At 38.3% G+C, this 19,449-nt stretch overlaps 1 protein-coding gene across 5 annotated transcripts in view; it reads left to right on the top strand.

The window, feature by feature from the left end:
- The window catches only part of KCTD1 (potassium channel tetramerization domain containing 1), a 105,231-nt gene that overhangs the window by 81,595 nt on the left and 4,187 nt on the right, over positions 1-19,449 (top strand). For all 5 annotated transcript variants that reach the window (XM_081950995.1, XM_081950996.1, XM_081950997.1 and 2 more), the window contains exons 3-4: positions 15,580-15,724; positions 18,919-19,224. In XM_081950995.1, the coding sequence (XP_081807121.1) occupies positions 15,580-15,724; positions 18,919-19,224 (451 nt within the window). The remainder of the gene's footprint in view (positions 1-15,579; positions 15,725-18,918; positions 19,225-19,449) is intronic.

The raw sequence follows: 19,449 nt of genomic DNA, 5'->3' as shown, positions 1-19,449 counted from the left end.
GCATCCAGTCCCTGAGAAAGTGCAGCATTATTGTCCAGTATAGGCTGTACATTATTAATAGTAAGATGGAATGGCTTGAGCAGCCAGTATAAATAGTGAAGAATTAGCTTATGCTACAAACTGTTTTCTTGTAGTTGGTAAGTTGACCGTAGTTAGTAAAAGGCTTTCCATGCTACTATGGCCACCTGGATCTCTAGTCACAATTGATGGATCTAGGAATATTGCCAAATTGCAAACCTGCTTCTTTAGGATGAATGTGGACCACTCCAGGATTGACTCAAGTGGACAGATGCATCACTCATAAATAGTAGCTTCAATCTTGCCTGGATTGTGTCTCAGTTTACTGGCCATCATCCAGTCCATTTCCCTGTCCAGGCACTCATTCAGAACACTAAATGCCTCAATTGTGTTAGATGAAGAAAAGGGTAAAGCTGAGTGTAATCTGCATATTAATGGCACCTCAGTCCATATTGCTGGATTATTTCTCCCAGTAATTCTGTTTAAGAATGGAGGATAAACAGAGCCCTAGGCCAGTCCATAACCTAACTGGCCTAAGGAAGAATTTAAACCATAGCATCAGTTTTTGGAAACAGCCTTCTAAATAGAAATGGAACCTTTGTAATACAGTGCCCCTCCTGACAGCCTGTCCAGGATGAAAACTGTGATTGATCATATTGAAAGCCATTAAGAGAGCCAGATGGGCAAATAGGGTCATGTTTGGTCATTTTACAATTTCTGTTCCACAGCCAATCTGAAGTTGTGCTGAGATTTATCTAAAAAAACCAGTTTTATCAACAGAGAATGGACTTGAATGACCACTACCCACTGAAGCACCTTGCCAAAGAAGGGAATATTGGCTATAGGCCTGTTTAGTTATTTCTTTAGTTTATTCATTCAATTTATACGGCTATTGTCTCACATTCATTATTCAAAGTGTCTTACAATATTTGAAAAGTCACATAAAAAAACAAAGACAATGCACAAACCAGCACCCAGGGTAAAAGAACAAACTCAACAATAGCAAATTAACATAATGTTGTGGGTTCAGATTTGATTAGAAGTGGCCCAAGCATTGCTTCTTTTAAATATATTTAGGAACCCAGATGCATAAAGTCCTCAACTTCATTTATATGCACCATATGAGTTGAGACATGAGTGCAGTTAAACTATTTGTGTTCCTTCTGCTACAGTTTTCCTTGATTCATTTATATTGGGCAGATTTTCCTGTCAGTGGAAAATCTCCCTTTCCACAGCCACAAAGGACACATCTGGTATAATTTAAAAGAGGCTGTAATATTATTTGAAAAGAAAAAAGCCTGAACAATATTATGGCTGTTTTGTGAAGTTATCCGAATATAGAGACAATATATACATGGTCACATGATACAATACTTTCCTCCCTCATACATAAACATAAAGATCTAGTTTGCACTACTGCTTTTCTTTTTATTCTTGTTAGAGATAGTAATTAATTTATATTCTTGTGCAAATAGACATTATGCTTTTGGTGACAGTAATTCATGGCTTCAGTTAAGGAGCTACAACCACAAATTCTAAACAGTAGCAACAAACATTTCCCGCCTACGAAGTCTCTTGAGAAGTAGATTCTAAACTTGCCTGGCCATATTGTTAGAATGAGATCCAGGTTTACTCAGGTTCATCAAGACTTTTCTTGGCTTTTTTACCCATCTGAAAATTGATTTCTTTTTAAATAGCTTAAGATGATGCTTCAGGCTTCACAACTTATATTAAAAAAATGAATTCTCTTCCTGTCTTAGAGCATCCCAAATAGTCAATACTAAATTGACAAATGATCCTTTAAGTATATCTATTGAATCTGTTTTCTTCAGGCTCTTGTGGGAGATAATTCATCAAAAGTATCACTATCTTAATGATTCATTTCAGAAGAAAGAAACAAGGTGAAAATTGGATAACTTCCCACCTCATTCTTAGCTTTATAAGGAAAGAATTACAAACATTGGAGTAAACTACCATAGTATTAGCCAGAGTACTGTATGTGCTAAACTAAAATGTTTGGGATTGCATTCATTTTTGCCCTCACTGTGATAGCATTTATCATATTTTAAAATAGAAAGAAACAAAGGGTTTTCTGTTGCAACCTTATAAAAGTGTTCATGAGTAAAGTATAAAATATTTTACAAAAATGTTATTTTTGTAGTAGTTATTTTGTAGTAGTTATTTTTGTAATAGTTGAAGGAGAACTATTTCTTTCAGGAATAGATTTTTGTTAAAGAAGGATATATAGCAGATATTTTCTGAAAGGGAAGTGAATGGGTAATTGAAGGTGTGCTTTCTGTCCCTAAATTGTTTACCTTTTATTAGGTATGCCTAGATATTCCAGGAGCACATTTGAAAAAAAAATGTTTCGGTTCTAATTTTAACATGATTATATTAGTATTAAACTACCCTGTTTCCGTGAAAATAAAGCTCCCTGGAAAATAAGCTCAATCAGGTTTTTGAGCGATTGCGCTAAAATAAGCCCTCCCCTGAAAATAAGCCCTTCCCAAAAATATTGCAACCCAGCAGCAGCCATGAGGTAACCATGCTCATAGCCTCCTGGACCTCCAAAATAATAAGACGCTCCCCAAAAATAAGGCCAAGTGCTTATTTTTGGGGTCAAAAGAAAATAAGACCCAGTCTTATTTTCGGGAAAACATGGTATTTTTCTTTGCTATTTATTTAATTCATTGATAACACATGCCATCTGTCTTTCAAAGTTAAAGGAAATATATATAATGGCTTCTTATAGCTTCACAAGAATTGTGTCTCCAGGTTTCATGGTTTATAGTAAGTTTAATATCTTCAGATTTAATCCAGAGTTATAACCACTACATCATATTGGCTTTTTTAGTTTTAGTGATTTAGTCTTTCATGAATCATGAGCATTCTGTTTTCGTGTCCATTTGTTTTATAAAATGAAAGAGAGACAAAAGGATCCTTAGGTTCTGTTTCACAAATCATTTGTTACTTTCTGAACAATAATGAAGAAATTATTAATATATTAAAACATTAAAAAAACAATAAAAAATAGGCAACTTTAAAAATCTGTTGGACTTTTCTCCTAGCAATATGGATAGGAAAAGAGTATTGGTACATACCTGATATGCCTCTTCTCTTAGTGTGGGGATATCATCCAGACTGGGCTAACTTTTAAATTTGAGATAAGTAGGATATTGGTTTAACACAGTGCTTCTCAATTATTTTCTGTCATGCCCCCCCTAGGAAGAAGAAAACATTTCGCGCCCCCCGCGCGACTGTAAATAGTATCATTTGTCTATAAAATTGTTATAAGTACACCTCTGCATAACACTGTATCCTTATTAAACACCTCTTATTTTATACAATAAACATTTATCCATAAGTAATTCATTGCAATTCTGTGAGAAAATGATGAGAAATGCAGTAAATATCTTATTTTTAAATTGGTAACAAGGGCCCTACAGAATGAAATTCAAGGTTTATCTAGAGCGGTGATTCTCAAAGTATGGTTTACCGTACTCTTTCAGGGGGATGGCGGAGTATTTTATAAATAAATATTTTTAACATTTCTCAGTTTTAATTTCTAACATACTACACATCAGTGATATAACCCACACACATCAAAGCTTTTTGGTGTCCTCAATCACTTTTTAAAAATCAAAGAGACCCCCAGGCTAAAACCTTTGAGAACCGATCTAGTCCTATAATATGTAGAGACCCCAGTGGAAAAGCTGCCTCGTATTTCTGTTTCCCAGAAGCAAAGCCTTCCTCTGAGCGAGAGGCAACCACCCAGGTATGGCCCTCCTGGAAGAGAGGATGTGCCTTCGGCCAGAGGAAAAGCGAAGGTCGGGCCAGGCAGAAGCCAAACTGGGCACAGAGGCTGAGCAGGCAGGAGCCACGCTGTCTCTACCTCTTCTTGCAGGCTATCGAGATCTGTCTGGGTCCGGCTCACCGCCACCACCTGGGCCCCCGCTTGGCTCAGCCGTACTGCCGCAGCCCTGCCGATCCCTGCAAAGGAGAGCACAACGTTGTTGCACCGGCACTAATTCGGCGGGGCTCGTCCCCGAAGCACCAGGGTTGCTCCAGCGGCGCGGTCGTTTTAAGTGCTCCGAAGGCATCAGGGAAGCCTCGGACGGTCCCTGAAGCCTTCGGAACGCTTAAAACCACCCTCCGAGCAAACCGGAGAAGGCGGAGCGGCAGCTCCTCCCTCAGCCAGGAGCCAGCGGGGGCTGGTCGGACAGGCAACCTTGGTGGGAAACTCCAGTCCGCCGCCTTCGCCACCACCGTTGCTGCCTTCGCATTCGCCACCGCCGTTGCCTCCTTCGCCGCCGCCGTTGCCGCCCTCGTTGCCGCCGTTGCTGCCTTCGTCGTCGCCGCCTTCGTCGCCGCCGTCGCCTTCGTCGCCGCCTTCGTCGCCGCCGTCGCCTTCGTCGCCGCCTTCGTCGCCGCCGTCGCCTTCGTCGCCGCCTTCGTCGCCGCCGTCGCCTTCGTCGCCGCCGTCGCCTTCGTCGCCGCCTTCGTCGCCGCCGTTGCCGCCTTCGTCGCCGCCGTTGCACCCAGATGGAAAGGGAGCCTTCGCGCCCCCCTTTATGGAGCCTCGCGCCCCCCCTGGGGGGCGCGCCCCACTATTTGAGAACCACTGGTTTAACATCAGATTGTGTGTTAATTTGTCTTGGGAAGCATTGTATTGAAGCTGTTAATTCAGCCCCTTAGGGGGTGGCGTGTGTGTTTGCCTTTAAGGCAAAGGAGCCTCCAGCGTTGAACTGCCTGGTAGAGATCCGCACTGTACCGCAGGCACACAGCAGCCTGTTTGCCATTTCTTAAGTTCTGATCTTGTGTGGCTTTCTGAACGATGGAACTGTCTTAGAACCAGGTGAACCGCCTGCAATTCTAACCAGTTTATACTATGCAGTCGGTCGTCCTGGCTCCACAGGCCCTGAATCATTTGTGACTGAATGTGGGAGCCCCTGCCAGTCAGACTGGCGTCCATAGTGAGAATCAGTCTGTCTTGAACTTTGAAGCAAATTCCCCTGGAAATTGCAGGGGATCTCCACCAAAGGAGGGAGTGGATGACCTCCTCAGGAAGGTTGACCTTGGCCAGGGAGCAACTCAATGGTCTTTTCTGAAAGGGCAAAAGACACCATTGGAAATCCCTGGTGTGCAATCATGCCCAAGACACAATCCCTATGGCAGATACCATGGTGCCCAACAACCGGGACAATTTAGCCAATGCTACCCGGCGTTCCCTGGCTATCTCCCCCGCTAACTTCCTGAAGTGAGTTTGTCTGCCAGAGGATAGGAACACTCTGCATTGGCGAGTCAATCAAGGCACCTAAATGTACTAGTCTAGTGGTAGGTATCAAATGGCTCTTGGAAATATTGACAGAAAATTCATGAGCCAGCAGTGTGTGGATAGTGACTTCCAGGTCTCTGATAGCCTGCGCTGCAGATCTAGCTTGCAAGAGAATATAATCCAAATAGCACTGCAGCCTTATGGGTATCTCCCGGGGATACGCTGCCAGTGCTGCCAAAACTTTGGTAAAAACCCTGGGGGCAGAAGAAAGGCCAACGGCAGGGCTTCATATTGATAGTGATGGCCGAGATAATAAAATCTTAGATATTTCCTGTGCAAAGGGGAAATAGGTATATAAAGGTAAGCCCCCATTAGATCAATGGAAGTAAGATAATTGCCTTGTCTGATGCCTCCCAAGATTGATTGTAGGGAGTGCATCTTGAACCTTCTATATTTAATAAAGCGGTTCAACCTTTTTGAATCAAGAATGGCTCTCCAGCCCCCCAAGGCTTTGGGAATCACAAACATAAGGAATAAAAGCCCAGTCCCTGTTGTTGTTTAGGTACCGGTTGGATGGCCCAAATGCCCAGCAAATGCTGGATTGCCTCCTGCATTAGAGGCTGCTTAGCGGGTTTCTGGAGACTGGGCAGGTCCGGAAAAACCTGGAGGGTGGAGAGAAACTTGAGGTAAAGTCCCTGCCTGACTGTGTTCCTGACCCACTCATCTGACGCATCCCATTGATCAGCAAAAAAGGTCCAGCTGGACTCCAATGGGATGGTCAGTCATCTCAATTTTAGTTGCGGCAATAGGAGCAGTCTCCACCTCTGCGGAATGGCCGCTTGGCCTGGCTGCCCCGGTGGCCACTGTCAAATTGCTGCCTCTGTCTGGGGTTGTACCCGCCCTGCTGTCTAACCCCCCCGGATCCATAATTGGAACTCCGAAAGGACGAATCCAGGTTCCGAAAGGAAGAATTGTAATCCGGGGCACGAAAGGCAGGGTTAGGGTACGGGGCTGTGCGAGAAAATCTCTTCCTAGTGACTGTAGGGAGCACCTTCCACTTGTCCTCGTTTTCAATAAGAAATGGCTCAAGAGAATCTCCAAACAGAGAGCCACCCTTAAACGGGGCCGATGCCATGTGCCACTTGTGGCGGACCTCCGCCTGCCATTGGCGCAACCAAAGCAGTTGGCGTGTGGCTGCAGAAGAAGATAAGGCCCTAGCTGCAAACCTAGCTGAAGTCAAGCTGGCATCAGAGGTAAACTGCACTGCTGCCACCACTTTATTAAGGTCCTGGGGGGCCCTGACATCGATGATGAGAATGCGTTGCTGCAGATTCTGCAACCAAAGTAAACATGAGCGTGTGAAAAAGGATGCTGTGGTGGAAGCTCTGATGGCCCAAGCAGTGGCCTGGTACCCTCGCTGTAAAGTAAGGTCCGCTCTCTTATCCTCAGGTTTTAAAGCGTCCTCTGGCACTCTCGGAAGAGTAGCTGAGGTGTACAGAGCCGTAACTGGTGTATCTAAGGTAGGGGGCTGTAAAATTTGAGCCAAGTCCTTATCCACAATAAAATATTTTTTGTCAGTGGAGGTGGGCATAGGCCCAGATGTGGGAGATGCCCACTGACGTTGCACTAAATTGACAAATATTTTGGGCATAGGTACTGAGTCAGCCTCAACTGTGGTGTCTGCAACTGAACAGAGTCTCAGCTGAAATAGGCTGACTACGGACAGGAGGGGGGCAGCCGCCTTGACTCCTAGATTGACAGATGATTTAGATTTGAATAACAATGATTTAAAGAGGGATGACTGAAACAATCCAGAGAATGCGGGCTGGTCTGGCTCCATGCCTTCGTCCTCAGAAAGATTATCCTCCCTTACCTCATCTTACTCTGGAAGTGAAGCAACGTCGTCTTGGGCAGGAACTGGTGACATGGTTCCTTGTGCCAGTATGGAGGCCTCTTTCGCAGGCCAGAAGCAGCTGCCAGTGGACCTGATGGTTGTGGGTCTCCCTACTTACGTTGCAGACCGGCTGCTATACCCCTTTCAATAGCTTGAGCTATGAAATCCTGCATATCAGGTATGCACATTGGCATAAACATAGGATTGGCAGAAGAAGTTTGAAATCCCTGAGACGTAGATGGCCCAGAGACGTCTGCCCCTAACTGTTGAAAAGGAGTTCCAAAATTCCCATGGTTAGGGGAATTGTGAAGATCATGTAAAGAGTCCCATATGGCTGTGGTGTCAATGGGAAGTCTTAACTCTGGGGAAGCCTCCGTTTTATCCCTGCCTGCTGATGTTAAAGAGGCAGAGACCTTTTTGCTGCTGGCCTTTTTGTAATTTTTTTCCAGAGCCTTGTCTCTTCGTTTCTCATATCTGGAAGAAACCTCTGATATTTTGGATCTGGCTGACTTAGTGTTGCTTTGCCTTCCTTCTTGTGGGACTGGCTGACTCTTTCCTCAACTGAAGTGGAGGGTCCCTGGTCAAGTTCTGGGTTCCCTTCAACTCTCTGTGAACAGCCTTCATCTTCAGAGAAGCTGGCAGCTATTTCTGTCATGTTCAAAGCCCTTGCGTCTGCCATTTTGAATATGCAAATGAAGGAAACTGTCAACTGCCAAACTCATGCCTCGTGCCTTTCCTAACGTTCCATGAGGCTGGCAACTGTCAAAAACGGCTTTAGCAGTTAAAATGGCACTTTGCACCTTTTAAAGCCTGGGGAAATTTCCCCTGATACTTTGAGAGTTTACAGAAAGCCACACAAGATCAGAACTTAAGAAATAGCAAACAGGCTGCTGTGTGCCTGCGGTACAGTGCGGATCTCTACCAGGCAATTCAGTGCTGGAGGCTCCTTTGCCTTAAAGGCAAACACACATGCCACCCCCTAAGGGGCTGAAGGCATAAATTAACAGCCTCAATACAGTGCTTCCCAAGACAAATTCACACACAATCTGATGTTAAACCAATATCCTACTTATTTCAAATTTAAAAGTTAGCCCAGTCATACTTCTACCACTATGGAGAAAAAGTATCCCCAAAAATAAAACATAGAACTCATGAATAACGTTTATTGGAAGAAAGGGTAAAGTGATAGCACAATAAGTTATTTTCATTTGAGGCATTTTTTATAGACAATGTTTAGGGGCAAAATTCTCTTTCAGTTTTAATTTTGTTTTTATAGTGGAAGGAACTAGAAGCCTGACAATTCTATGAATGAGAGGCAGCCTGCATCCTTAGGTGCATAGCAAAGACATTTGTAAACTGAACCATAGAAAGCTGGCTAATGAGTACAGAAATCAAATACAGGACTCTCCAAAAGTGAAAAAAAACTTGCTGATTCTCCCCATTCTCTTGAACATTCAGGAGCAGGATTTGAAAGCAAAAACAGATTCTTTGAAGTTTCAGCAGTCCAGACTATGAACTCAAAATAACATTCAAAATAAAATGCATAACCAAGCAGCAATTAGAGTTGCTCTCCTATTCTCTCAGCAACGGTTTCCAGCCTCGGGGTGGGTATATAAGCAGCTTTTTACTTGTATAGCGTAGGAATAAATATCCATCTGGGTTTAGTTCCAAGTGGGGAGAAAGATACTGGAAACATGGAGGCTGCTTGGAACGGTGGTTTAATGATGAAGCAGAACCACCAAGCACGTGTGATTCTGGGTAGCTGATCACATGATGTGGAGATGGATGGATGGATGGATGGATGGATGATAGATAGATAGATAGATGATAGATAGATAGATGATAGATAGATAGATAGATAGATAGATAGATAGATAGATAGATAGATCTCACACACACACACAGAGAGAAATGTATCCTATTGGTTGTCTGTGTCCCAGGCTTGGTTGAATTTTGCTGGGTGATGTAATATCCTCAGGTGCCATGTGGTAAGCTCTGCTACTAGATGGGTAGAGGGCTAGTCCTAATAAGGCCTGGAGGGTCATGCCTTAATCCCATTTTGTTTTGTAGATAGGATGGCACCAAAATATCTGCTGGGGGCAGGGAGCTGCTCTTTGTCTTTAAAATCCTGTTTTTAAATCCTGTTTTAGATATAATATTCTGCCTTTTTAGTATTACCTAGAATATTTTATTCTTCTAGGAGAGGAATGGGTGCTAACTTTCTCCAATAGTCACTGGTTCTCTTCCTTCCTTCCTGAGGAAAACTTTCCAGCTTGAGAAACTAACCCTTTTCTCTACTTGGGTAGCCGGGCCGGACAGCATAGAACTTTGTTTCTGCAGGCCCAATAACAGCAGTCCAACAGATGCTTTCCCTGTAGTTTTGTTGTTGTCTCACATTTGTTGTCTCTATCAAGCTTCTTTTTCAAGCACTCACCTGCTTCTTCATCAAACCAGTCTTAATGCACAGTAGTCACAAAATCTGCAGATAATGTGTTGCTGCTGTGGTTCCTTTCATCACAATGTAGTTTTGATAACTGTCACTAGATTTCTTAATAAATGACAGAACAAACTATTCATCATACTTTTAGAATCATCATCATCATCATCATCATCATCATCATCATCATCAAGCAATTGGACTTTCAAATACAGACGGATTGACATTTGGAACACAACACACCAGATATCACAGTTGTTGAGGGCCAAAGTATACAGTTTATTGATATCATTATACAAGGAGATGCCAGAGTTGAAGAAAAATAACTGGAAAAAAATCACAAAATATCATGACCTGGCCACCGAAACTATATGGCTATGGATGAAACATATAACAGTGATACCCATTGTCATCGGGGCACTTGGTACCATGTCCAAAAATTTTACAAAACATATCAATAAATTGCAGCTTCCTGCAATAACACCAGTAGAACTGCATAAAAAAAAGCCTGCACTACTTGGAACATCATATATTTTAAGAAGATATTTGGTTGATACCTAGGGCGCTGGCAGCAACCCGTATCAATCATTAGCACCAGTCAATGGTATTTGTGACACATTTTTAAATGTTCAGTCAACTGAGTTTAATGTTTAACTAATAATAAAGTATAATAATAAATAACTCAGAAAAATATGTTTAAATTCAAAACTGAAACATGCTTGTCTAATCTGCATTATTCTGAATGTTAGACCTAATGAGATTTGCAGATTATTTAATAGTTAAGTGTGGAATGTTTTTCATTAAGTGTAACAAAATTGGTTGGTTAAAATATGATTCCAGGGTTTCAAGTTTTTAGAATGACTTCAGTGGACCAAAAGAAAAATAGAGAAAACTATCATATTGATATGGGATGCTAAAAAAAAGTAGAAGAAAGTGCTCAAATGTTCTATCCCTAGGCTTTTCTTTAAAAGACTAGGTTAAGAGGCATGATAATCTCCTTAGTTCCTATTCCTGGGGCCTATTAGGCTGATCTGATAACCTTTCTCCATTACTTGTTGATAGTTGTAAGAATAGTTTAGTAGAAACAGCCATTTAGTGTGTTCAGAGTGAAATTCATAGTGGAATTGAACTTTTTTAAAAATTATCACTCATATTTTCAGTCATGTTTGATATAAATCATTATTTGGTACAAAATGTGTCCTTGTTTTGAAACATCTAGGATGCAAAAGAATGTCAAGGGGACCAATCCATTTATTTTGCTTTTAAATTCATTATTTGTTTATGTGCTTGCTATAAAAACAACTTTTCTAATCTTCAATCTTGTTAATTTTGTGAATAGTTTATTTTCCTATAACTGTATAGTTTTTTCTGCCTTGAGCCACAGTGAAGCTGACAGAAATTATCAATTTCATCATGCATCTGCTTAGAAGTTCAGAAACAAATGTTAAACAAATGCAGGCATGTGTGAGAAAGTGACCTTTTGAGAAAAGAGGATGAGGTACAAAGAGGGGAAGAAGCATTAAAGCATAATTTAAGTATAAAGAGACTTTATAATGAAAGAACTACTTTCACATGCTCCTGGAATGTAGAAAGAAGTTGGACAATATAATTTAACTAACAATAACAGTTTTCTATATGTGAAAATATTGAATAAAATGTCTTTGTTATCAACAAATGCTATCACTAGTACATATAGTTTCATTCTCTACTGTTTAGCATAGGTGTCTCTCTCTCTGTGTGTGTGTGTGTGTGTGTGTGTGTGTTGTTTTAAAATAGAATGGCAGATGTATAAAGTATGTTTTTCACAGTCCTGTTTCCTAAAGCATTTTGAATAGAATGGACACCCTGTGAATAATGAGAGACTGCTCTATAGTGGGAATTGTAAAATGGCTAGGAAAAAGGGCCTGAAATATGAACATTTTAATAATTTGGGAATGGACTGATCACCAAAGTGGAAAGAAATAAGAAGATGAACTGTAATGGTAATCTCAAGGTGATTGTCCTGAAACAAGAGCATTTTGCAAGCTACAGCTTTTTAACAGAAGATTACGGTTAGGGTTCAAGTTGTTAAATTGCCAGGCAATGAAACACCTTTTTTTTCCTTGACTTTAATGGAAGAGAGTGGCTGTTTTCAAGCTGAAACCCATATAAAAATTAGCAAATTCATATCTACCCATTTAAAATATGAATTTAAACAGGATTGAATTTTGGTGTTTTATTGCTAATGAAATTGCATTATTTTAAAAATTGTAAGGTAATTTTGCAATATGAAAGACAAATTTAGAGGAGATAGCCAAGACTTTGAATTCTACCTGGAAAATTATTAGAATGTATGCAGTAGTGTTACATGAGTGTATGAAGGTATATCCATATGTAGTTATTCATCCTGACACTTTGTGGACCAACTGCAGTTGCAGGACAGTCCACATTGAGTACATTGCTAAAATGGAAGCAGAGATAAGCCAGAAGAGTGACTGTGAGTAGGGCCTCCAAATCCAGGAGTGGGTACAGTTGGTTTTTCCTTTACCTTTATCTTCCAAAACTTGCTGAAAGATACATCTCTCTTTTATCTTATGCAGATGATGCAGCAATATTTTCAGCAACATATGTTGGCCTTAAAAGAGCATTCAGAACATTAGCACAGTATTTCAGCAAAGGCCAACTAGTATTCAATTATCAGACAACCAAGAGCTTGGTCTTTGCCTTTTTCAGCTACCCCGAGTGATGAGACCGAGCTGAAACCCAAGGAGGAAGTCAGTGCAACAAGGCAAAGAGTGTGGGGTCCATAGAAAGGTGTGGGAGCCCCAGCACAGGGCACTTTTTGTTTAGGGGCTGAAAACCCTTGGATTTCAACAGGAAGGATTTGCATCTCCTGAACTGAGCCACCCAGGGTCTTCCCCAATCCCCCTGAAGAACCCCTTGCTCCTTACCTGGGATTTCAGCCATTTAACCTGTGTGATCATTTAATGACCACAATTGTGAGTGCTGAAGCTCACAATCATTAATGCATGAAGTTTCACATAATAACTTCTAAGATCAACAACCAAGATTCTAGTTACAATTTTGGTGATAAGTCAAGGATTATCTATAGCAGTGTTTCTCAACCTTGGCAACTTGAAGATGTCCGGACTTCAACTCCCAGAATTCCCCTGGCTGGGGAATTCTGGGAGTTGAAGTCCGGACATCTTCAAGTTGCCAAGGTTGAGAAACACTGATCTATAGTCAATTTTAACTATACTATTACGCATATATGTTTCAGTAATAACAGTAATATACAATGTATTACTGTACTGCTCTCCATAACACATATACACTGAAGTCAATCAAATGTTGAATTTAAATTCATTTTAAAAACTGGAATACATTTTCCTATATTATATAATAGAATTTATCATGGTCACAGACTAGAGCTCTTAAGTGTACAGTAACTGCCTTCTAAAATGAAACAAAATGAAGTGAATTGATTTTTGATAATCAAACAAAAAAGCACTTTTACTAAGATTAGTAGTACAGTAGTTACTAAGATCTTCCTAAGTTTTTATATTGTATTTTAAATAATTAAATTGAACCTTTTAAACAAAATCCATTCTACTTACCATTTAGTACTTTCTGGTTGCACCCTTTCTAGCATGAAAATCAAAATAGATGTTCAGGAAGTTCAATAGAAGGTCAGTGATTCCAAAGTAAAGACAGATGGTTTGAAAATACAGTCACTCACTTTACATTTTCCGCTACTTCTCCTTACTTTAGTTGATGACTACTGAAAATGACCTAAATGAGAATTATACATAGAAATTGCCTGAAGAAGCACATACACGGGTCAGAACATTAGATAATGTTATGTTCTAAAGGTGGGGCAGTGATAAGAGAAACAGCAGCAACAGAGACATGGTATATGACCTTTTTAAAACAAACAAACAAAAAATTGTTCAATATTTATGGGAAACAAATAGATTCATACATTTTACTTTTGCCCAAAATGTTATATTCTGACTTCAAATGACATTCAACATGCAGAAGGATGCTATTGAACTGATACTTTTTGAGATGCTTGTACACTCTCCCATTTCACTCTTTTTTTCAAATATTTAATTAAAGAAATAAAATGTGCCAGTGACAAGCTGCAAATCATCAGACTGAGAATCATCTTAATTTCCAAGAATTCTCCTAGGTTTCACATAGGCACCCTAGCCATTATTGGAGGGGGGAAATGATGGAGGATTGTTTGTGCTTATAAATGTGTCTATATACTTAGCAAAGAGACAGGCATAATCTATCCTTGATGTCAGAGAACACAGCAGGGAACAACACCAGCAGTTTGGTTTTTTTGATTCATTTTGTAAATAAGCAGTAATTCATGGCAATCAATTTCTTTGAATTATATCGCATTCTTTTAAAATTTGCTGACTTAAAAAGTACACGAAACTTAAAATTATAAATTAGGCTAAATTGTTCTAATGTATTTTTAAATATTTTCTTATGAAGCAGATGTCATTGATGGTTCTGGGCAAGGGAGGAGAAAAACTCTTTAGCGCAGGAAAACGTGTCCGTTTTCAAAGTTACTAGTTATGTTTTTATATCTGATTAGCTAGACATAATAGAAAATGGAGTACCAGTTACTTTACCATCCTTCTCAAATCTGGCAATCAGAATGGTACATAATATTAAGATTGCAGAAATGCCATAGATATGTATGATGACATTTTGATTTTAAACTCTTTCCCTAATGCTGATTTTAAAAAATATATTTAATTTAATATGTTTAAAATATTTAATTTTCCTAATTATGATATTTTGCCTTTTTCACAGCTATCAGAAACTAAACCAAAATATCTATCTGTTAATTACAGTTACATCAGAGCTTGGCAGTTTATATGTGAAATTAAATTCTTTTGCCTCAGGGTATATATATTTACTTAAATTGAACTATATTTATCATTTGCTAAATTGTTCACCAGTATATTGGTATCCTTCATAATTACGTTTGTAACTTAGCATCCTGAATATTAGTATTAAATCACACAGTTGACCAAAATGACTAATCTCCAAGGGCATTTATAACAACTTAAATTTGCTATAAACTGGGGGACTCAACTTTTTATTCCTTTCCACTGAGATTTGATTGCTGATTATATGCCATGCTTTCATAGCAATAGCAACAGAACTTAGACTTACATACTGCTTATCAGTGCTTTATAGTCCTTTACAGAGTCAGCATATTGCCCCCAACAATCTGAGTTCTCATTTTACCAACCTCAGAAGGATGGAAGGTTGAGTCAACCTTGAGCTGGTAAGGATCCAAGGAATCAAACTCCTGGCAATGTGAGCAAAGTTAGCCTGCAGTACTGCATTGTGACTACTGTGTCACCATAGTTCATGGTTGCTCCTAGCAACCTATGTAGATTTTCTGCTTATTTATTCCTATTTTTGGTTAGCGGTTAATGACTCATAAAAGGAACCATTTCTTATGTTATGGCAATTTACTTAAGAGCCTTTGATTAAATTGAAGTTTTCTGTCAAATTTTAAGAATGAAAAAATAAATATCTTGAGTATAACAAAAATAATGTCAAGTGTTAAATTCTTCGATTAGAGGCAGAGAAGACTATTGTAATCTCTATCCTGGATGTTTATATTTTAACTAAAGGAAATGGTTAAAGGTCCTTAAAATTGATCGGTCTTCATCGAGTAATACCAAATGTTTTATTGTACAATCCTATGTATATTTCCCTAAACAAAACCTTCACTTAGCTCAATTGGTTTATTCCCAGATCAGCTTTAAGAAACTATAGAAAGAGAGATGATACCCTTGTTGCTCTGTTTTCGTTGTAACTAGCTGATTAGACATTGAAACACTATGAAATCAAGCCATTAGGATAATAGGATTTATTTCTTACTAATGGCTATGTGTGCTGATGGCAAATTTATGCTGGTCTTGATTTCTCTTTTATTTACAGAATTGGGAGGCTATTCGATGGCACAGAGCCCATTGTTTTGGATAGCCTGAAGCAGCATTACTTCATCGACAGAGATGGCCAAATGTTCAGATATATTTTGAATTTTCTACGAACTTCAAAACTGCTCATACCAGATGATTTCAAGGTGAATTGTATTTATTGTCATCTTCAGAAGGATTATGAAGCAATTGTTTGAGTAACACTAGTTAACAATAGTAAAACACTTGAGAAATAATTGCTTTGATTGGTTTTGGCAAAGTATAGATAATTAAAATGGATATTTGAAATGAGCAAAGCAATAGTCAACTTATATTTTTAAAAGTATGGTTGTGCCTGATGTATTCTGCCTTTGGGTAGCTGTGTCTCAACCTAAATTGTTTCAGAAGTCTTGGTCTGTCCTTAATGAAACAGGGCTGTTTTTCTTTATATGTAGAACAAAATGTGATTGGTTCTTTTGGGGCACATTCACTTGAAGGTGATAGAGAAAAATCCAAATATTGGCATCTGAGGGGAGAAAAGGAAAAGCAAAGGAAGGCAAAGTGCTAATACTATTGAGGCACAGGGGTGCTACAGCACTGGAGCATTGACAGGAGAGGAGGAAATGCTGAAGAAGATGCAGCTTTGATTATCTTTTGCTAAACCATGTTTGCTTTGGAAGCTTAATCACCATTTTATCACCAGCTTGCTTCTGAAAACCTACTTCTGGTGAACAATAATAGTGGGGGGGGACCTATTTTTATATTTGTCACCTTGCAGTCTTGGGGTTATTATTGGGAACAAAATGCAGAGTAAAATGAGTCCTTGATATTAACTAGTGGACCTTTTATACAATTTCTATTTCATGTAAACCAATTTTAATAGATATGCTTTATTTAAACCATATCTGTGGCTTGTTTATTAATGTGACTTATTGTATTTGAATCAATCTTATAACATATGATTCAGGAAATCATAAATATATGTATTTTTACATTTAGCCAACTTTTCTTCAGAGAGTAAAATTGGCATATGAGATTCTTGTCGCTTCCATAATTTATCTTCACAACAATCTTATGGTCTGATCTGAAGGCTCTTCTGATTTTGAATGTAATCTGAAAGAACTACATGACTGAGTGGACACCAAATTCAAGTCCTTCCAAAGATAGAAAAAAATTATTACTGTCCAAATCACAAATTTAGACTTAAAATCCTAGAGTTGAAAGGGACTGTTTAGGCTATCAAATCCCATCCTAAACTCAATATTTCATTTAAGTAATTAAAATTAAATTGAACTGTCAAGCACATTCTTAAACACAGAGGTGGGGAAAAAAATGACACCTGACTTTAGCCTGGCCTAGTCCCTGCAGTTTTCTTGGCAAGAATTTTAGAAATGGATAATTTCCTTTGTAGGATTCAGAGAGCATAATTGGCTGACAATCACCCAGGTGGCTTTATGTTTATAATGGGACTACCACTCAAAATCTCCTGTTTTCTAGCCTGCTGCCTTAACTACTACACCAAACTGGTTCTACTCAATTAGTAATTAACCGTTAATCTCCACTTATCATCATACTTTTTTTTTAAAAAAAGCTTTATTTCTAGTTAAGTATCTCAAATTTTGATAAGTAAAATAAAAATTACTTTATTGAATCCTAATTTATATCATTTTTAAAAACATGATATTTAAATGGGAATAATTTTAATTCATTCCTAAGAAATGATTTCAGTTAAATTTTATTCCAAGTATCTAGAATCTTTGGGTGTAGAATTTTAGATTCTTGGACTGTGGTGAAAAAGGTGATTTTGCATTTACAAAATACTTCAATCCCGAACTCTAAATATTGGCTTAGTGAAATTTGTCAATTCTTAGTCTTTTTGTGAATTTAAGCACCTGCTGTGAATAATACTGACAGATTCTTAGAAATCAGAAATGTAGAGAAATGTTGTTAAAAAGAGATAATAGATAGTATATTGCTTAAATAGAGACAATGCATACTTTTTTTGAGCAATACTTTTCAAATTATTATAACACTATGAGTCTGCCTCAGAAGAGCACTTCCTATTATACTAAAATTTGGGTTTAGATTTTTTTTCAGTTTTCCAGATGTGACATACAAAAGCATATCATGTTAAATGTATAAAGCTTACTGTGCATATACATGCACATCAATACTACTTAAAATTGGAAACCACAAATGTGTAAATTTTTATTTATTCCAAAAATAAAGATTTATTATAATAAAAGTCTAATAGTAAAAATAGAACAATTGAATGTGTTCAGCTTGGATAAGAAGCGAAACGTCTTCATGGAAAAACAAAGAAAGTCTAATTGCCTTTTGAAAAAGTACCTTTGGGACAACCATGACTGGATGACTAAGAAATCTCCATAAACTCTTAACAAGTTGAACGATTAGTATTAGGAGCTTTTTTTTAAAAGGTACATTAAATGTGTGAAAATATTTTGCAATTGTTGATAATGCAGTTCTATTTATTTTTATTTGTGGGTTTCATTGAACTCACTGAACTTTATTTCCAGGTAGGCCTGAATACGTTGGTTTGTGATTAGCTTGCTTAGAATGTCACACCACATTAATACCAGGTACAGAAAAATATTTACTGAGACAGAAAAAAAAACCCCATCAAGGAAATTTTCTTAAACCATTGTCTTATTTTTTAAAAAAATTATGGCAGCTTTTAGCAATTAATATACTTCATTTTGATACTTTCAAAATAAGTCTCACAATCTTGCTGTCTGCAATCTATTTCTAAGGTTTCATATATTTTTTAATGATTTAAACTGGAAAATAATTGTATGTTGAGATTTATTAATATTTTTATTAATATTTATTATACGCATTTTGTCACACTTGAATCTCTTTTGCATGCATGCATTATGAACAGAACTGTATGGAAGTCATGTAAAAATAACCCCAATAGTAATTAATGGCATCGTCCTACTGTTGGACTCTTCACTCCGATATCTCCAATATTTTCTTTCTCTTCCTATGATAAAATGGAAAGCTAAAATATATCTCCATGTGATAAATCGCAATAAAATATGTAATTGTATGTATGTGCGTGTAATGTAACACAATGTTGTGAGTAAAAACATAGTAAGTGTCTTACACATAGAAGAGAATAAAAACACAAAACAGTACAGCAGCCTACTGGCCTCTTTTAATCTGAAAATATCCGTAATCCGTATCTTATTAGTTGAAAAAAAAAGAGATTTCCGTTAATGTAGAGTTATCCATAAGCTGCTATTAGCCTTTAACCCACTATATTGAAATAATAACCATTCAGATACTATATAATGAGATTTTTTTTTTACTGTGGTTCTAAACATCATGTATCTTTCAGGATTACAGTTTGTTATATGAAGAAGCAAAGTATTTTCAGCTTCAGCCCATGCTAGGGGAAATGGAAAGATGGAAACATGATCGAGAGACAGGCCGGTTTTCGAAATCTTGTGAGTGCTTGGTTGTACGTGTTGCTCCGGATCTTGGAGAAAGAATTACTTTGAGTGGAGATAAATCTTTAATAGAAGAGGTTTTCCCAGAAATTGGTGACGTAATGTGCAATTCAGTCAATGCAGGTTGGAATCATGACTCAACGCATGTCATCAGATTTCCATTAAATGGATATTGTCACCTCAATTCAGTTCAGGTATGTAATCAGTGTATTATGGTTGTTTTTTCTTTTTTGTTTGCTTTTTTCCCCTTTTAATCTATATTCATAATAATGTTTAACTGGATTGAAGCAGGAATAGCTCCCTTCTATATCACATACTACAGAGCAAGGCAGATTTAGACATTTGGAATACCATTTGTATGAAAAGAGTTGAGACTTTAAGACAATAGATGAAAAGACTTGAATAGAGAGAAGCAAAAA

The sequence above is a fragment of the Natrix helvetica genome (genome assembly GCF_964273705.1).
Source record: "Natrix helvetica genome assembly, chromosome: 4".
In the NCBI taxonomy this organism is placed as follows: domain Eukaryota; kingdom Metazoa; phylum Chordata; class Lepidosauria; order Squamata; family Natricidae; genus Natrix; species Natrix helvetica.
Note: the sequence above shows the minus strand (reverse complement) of the source record. Positions and strands in the feature narration are given on the sequence as shown.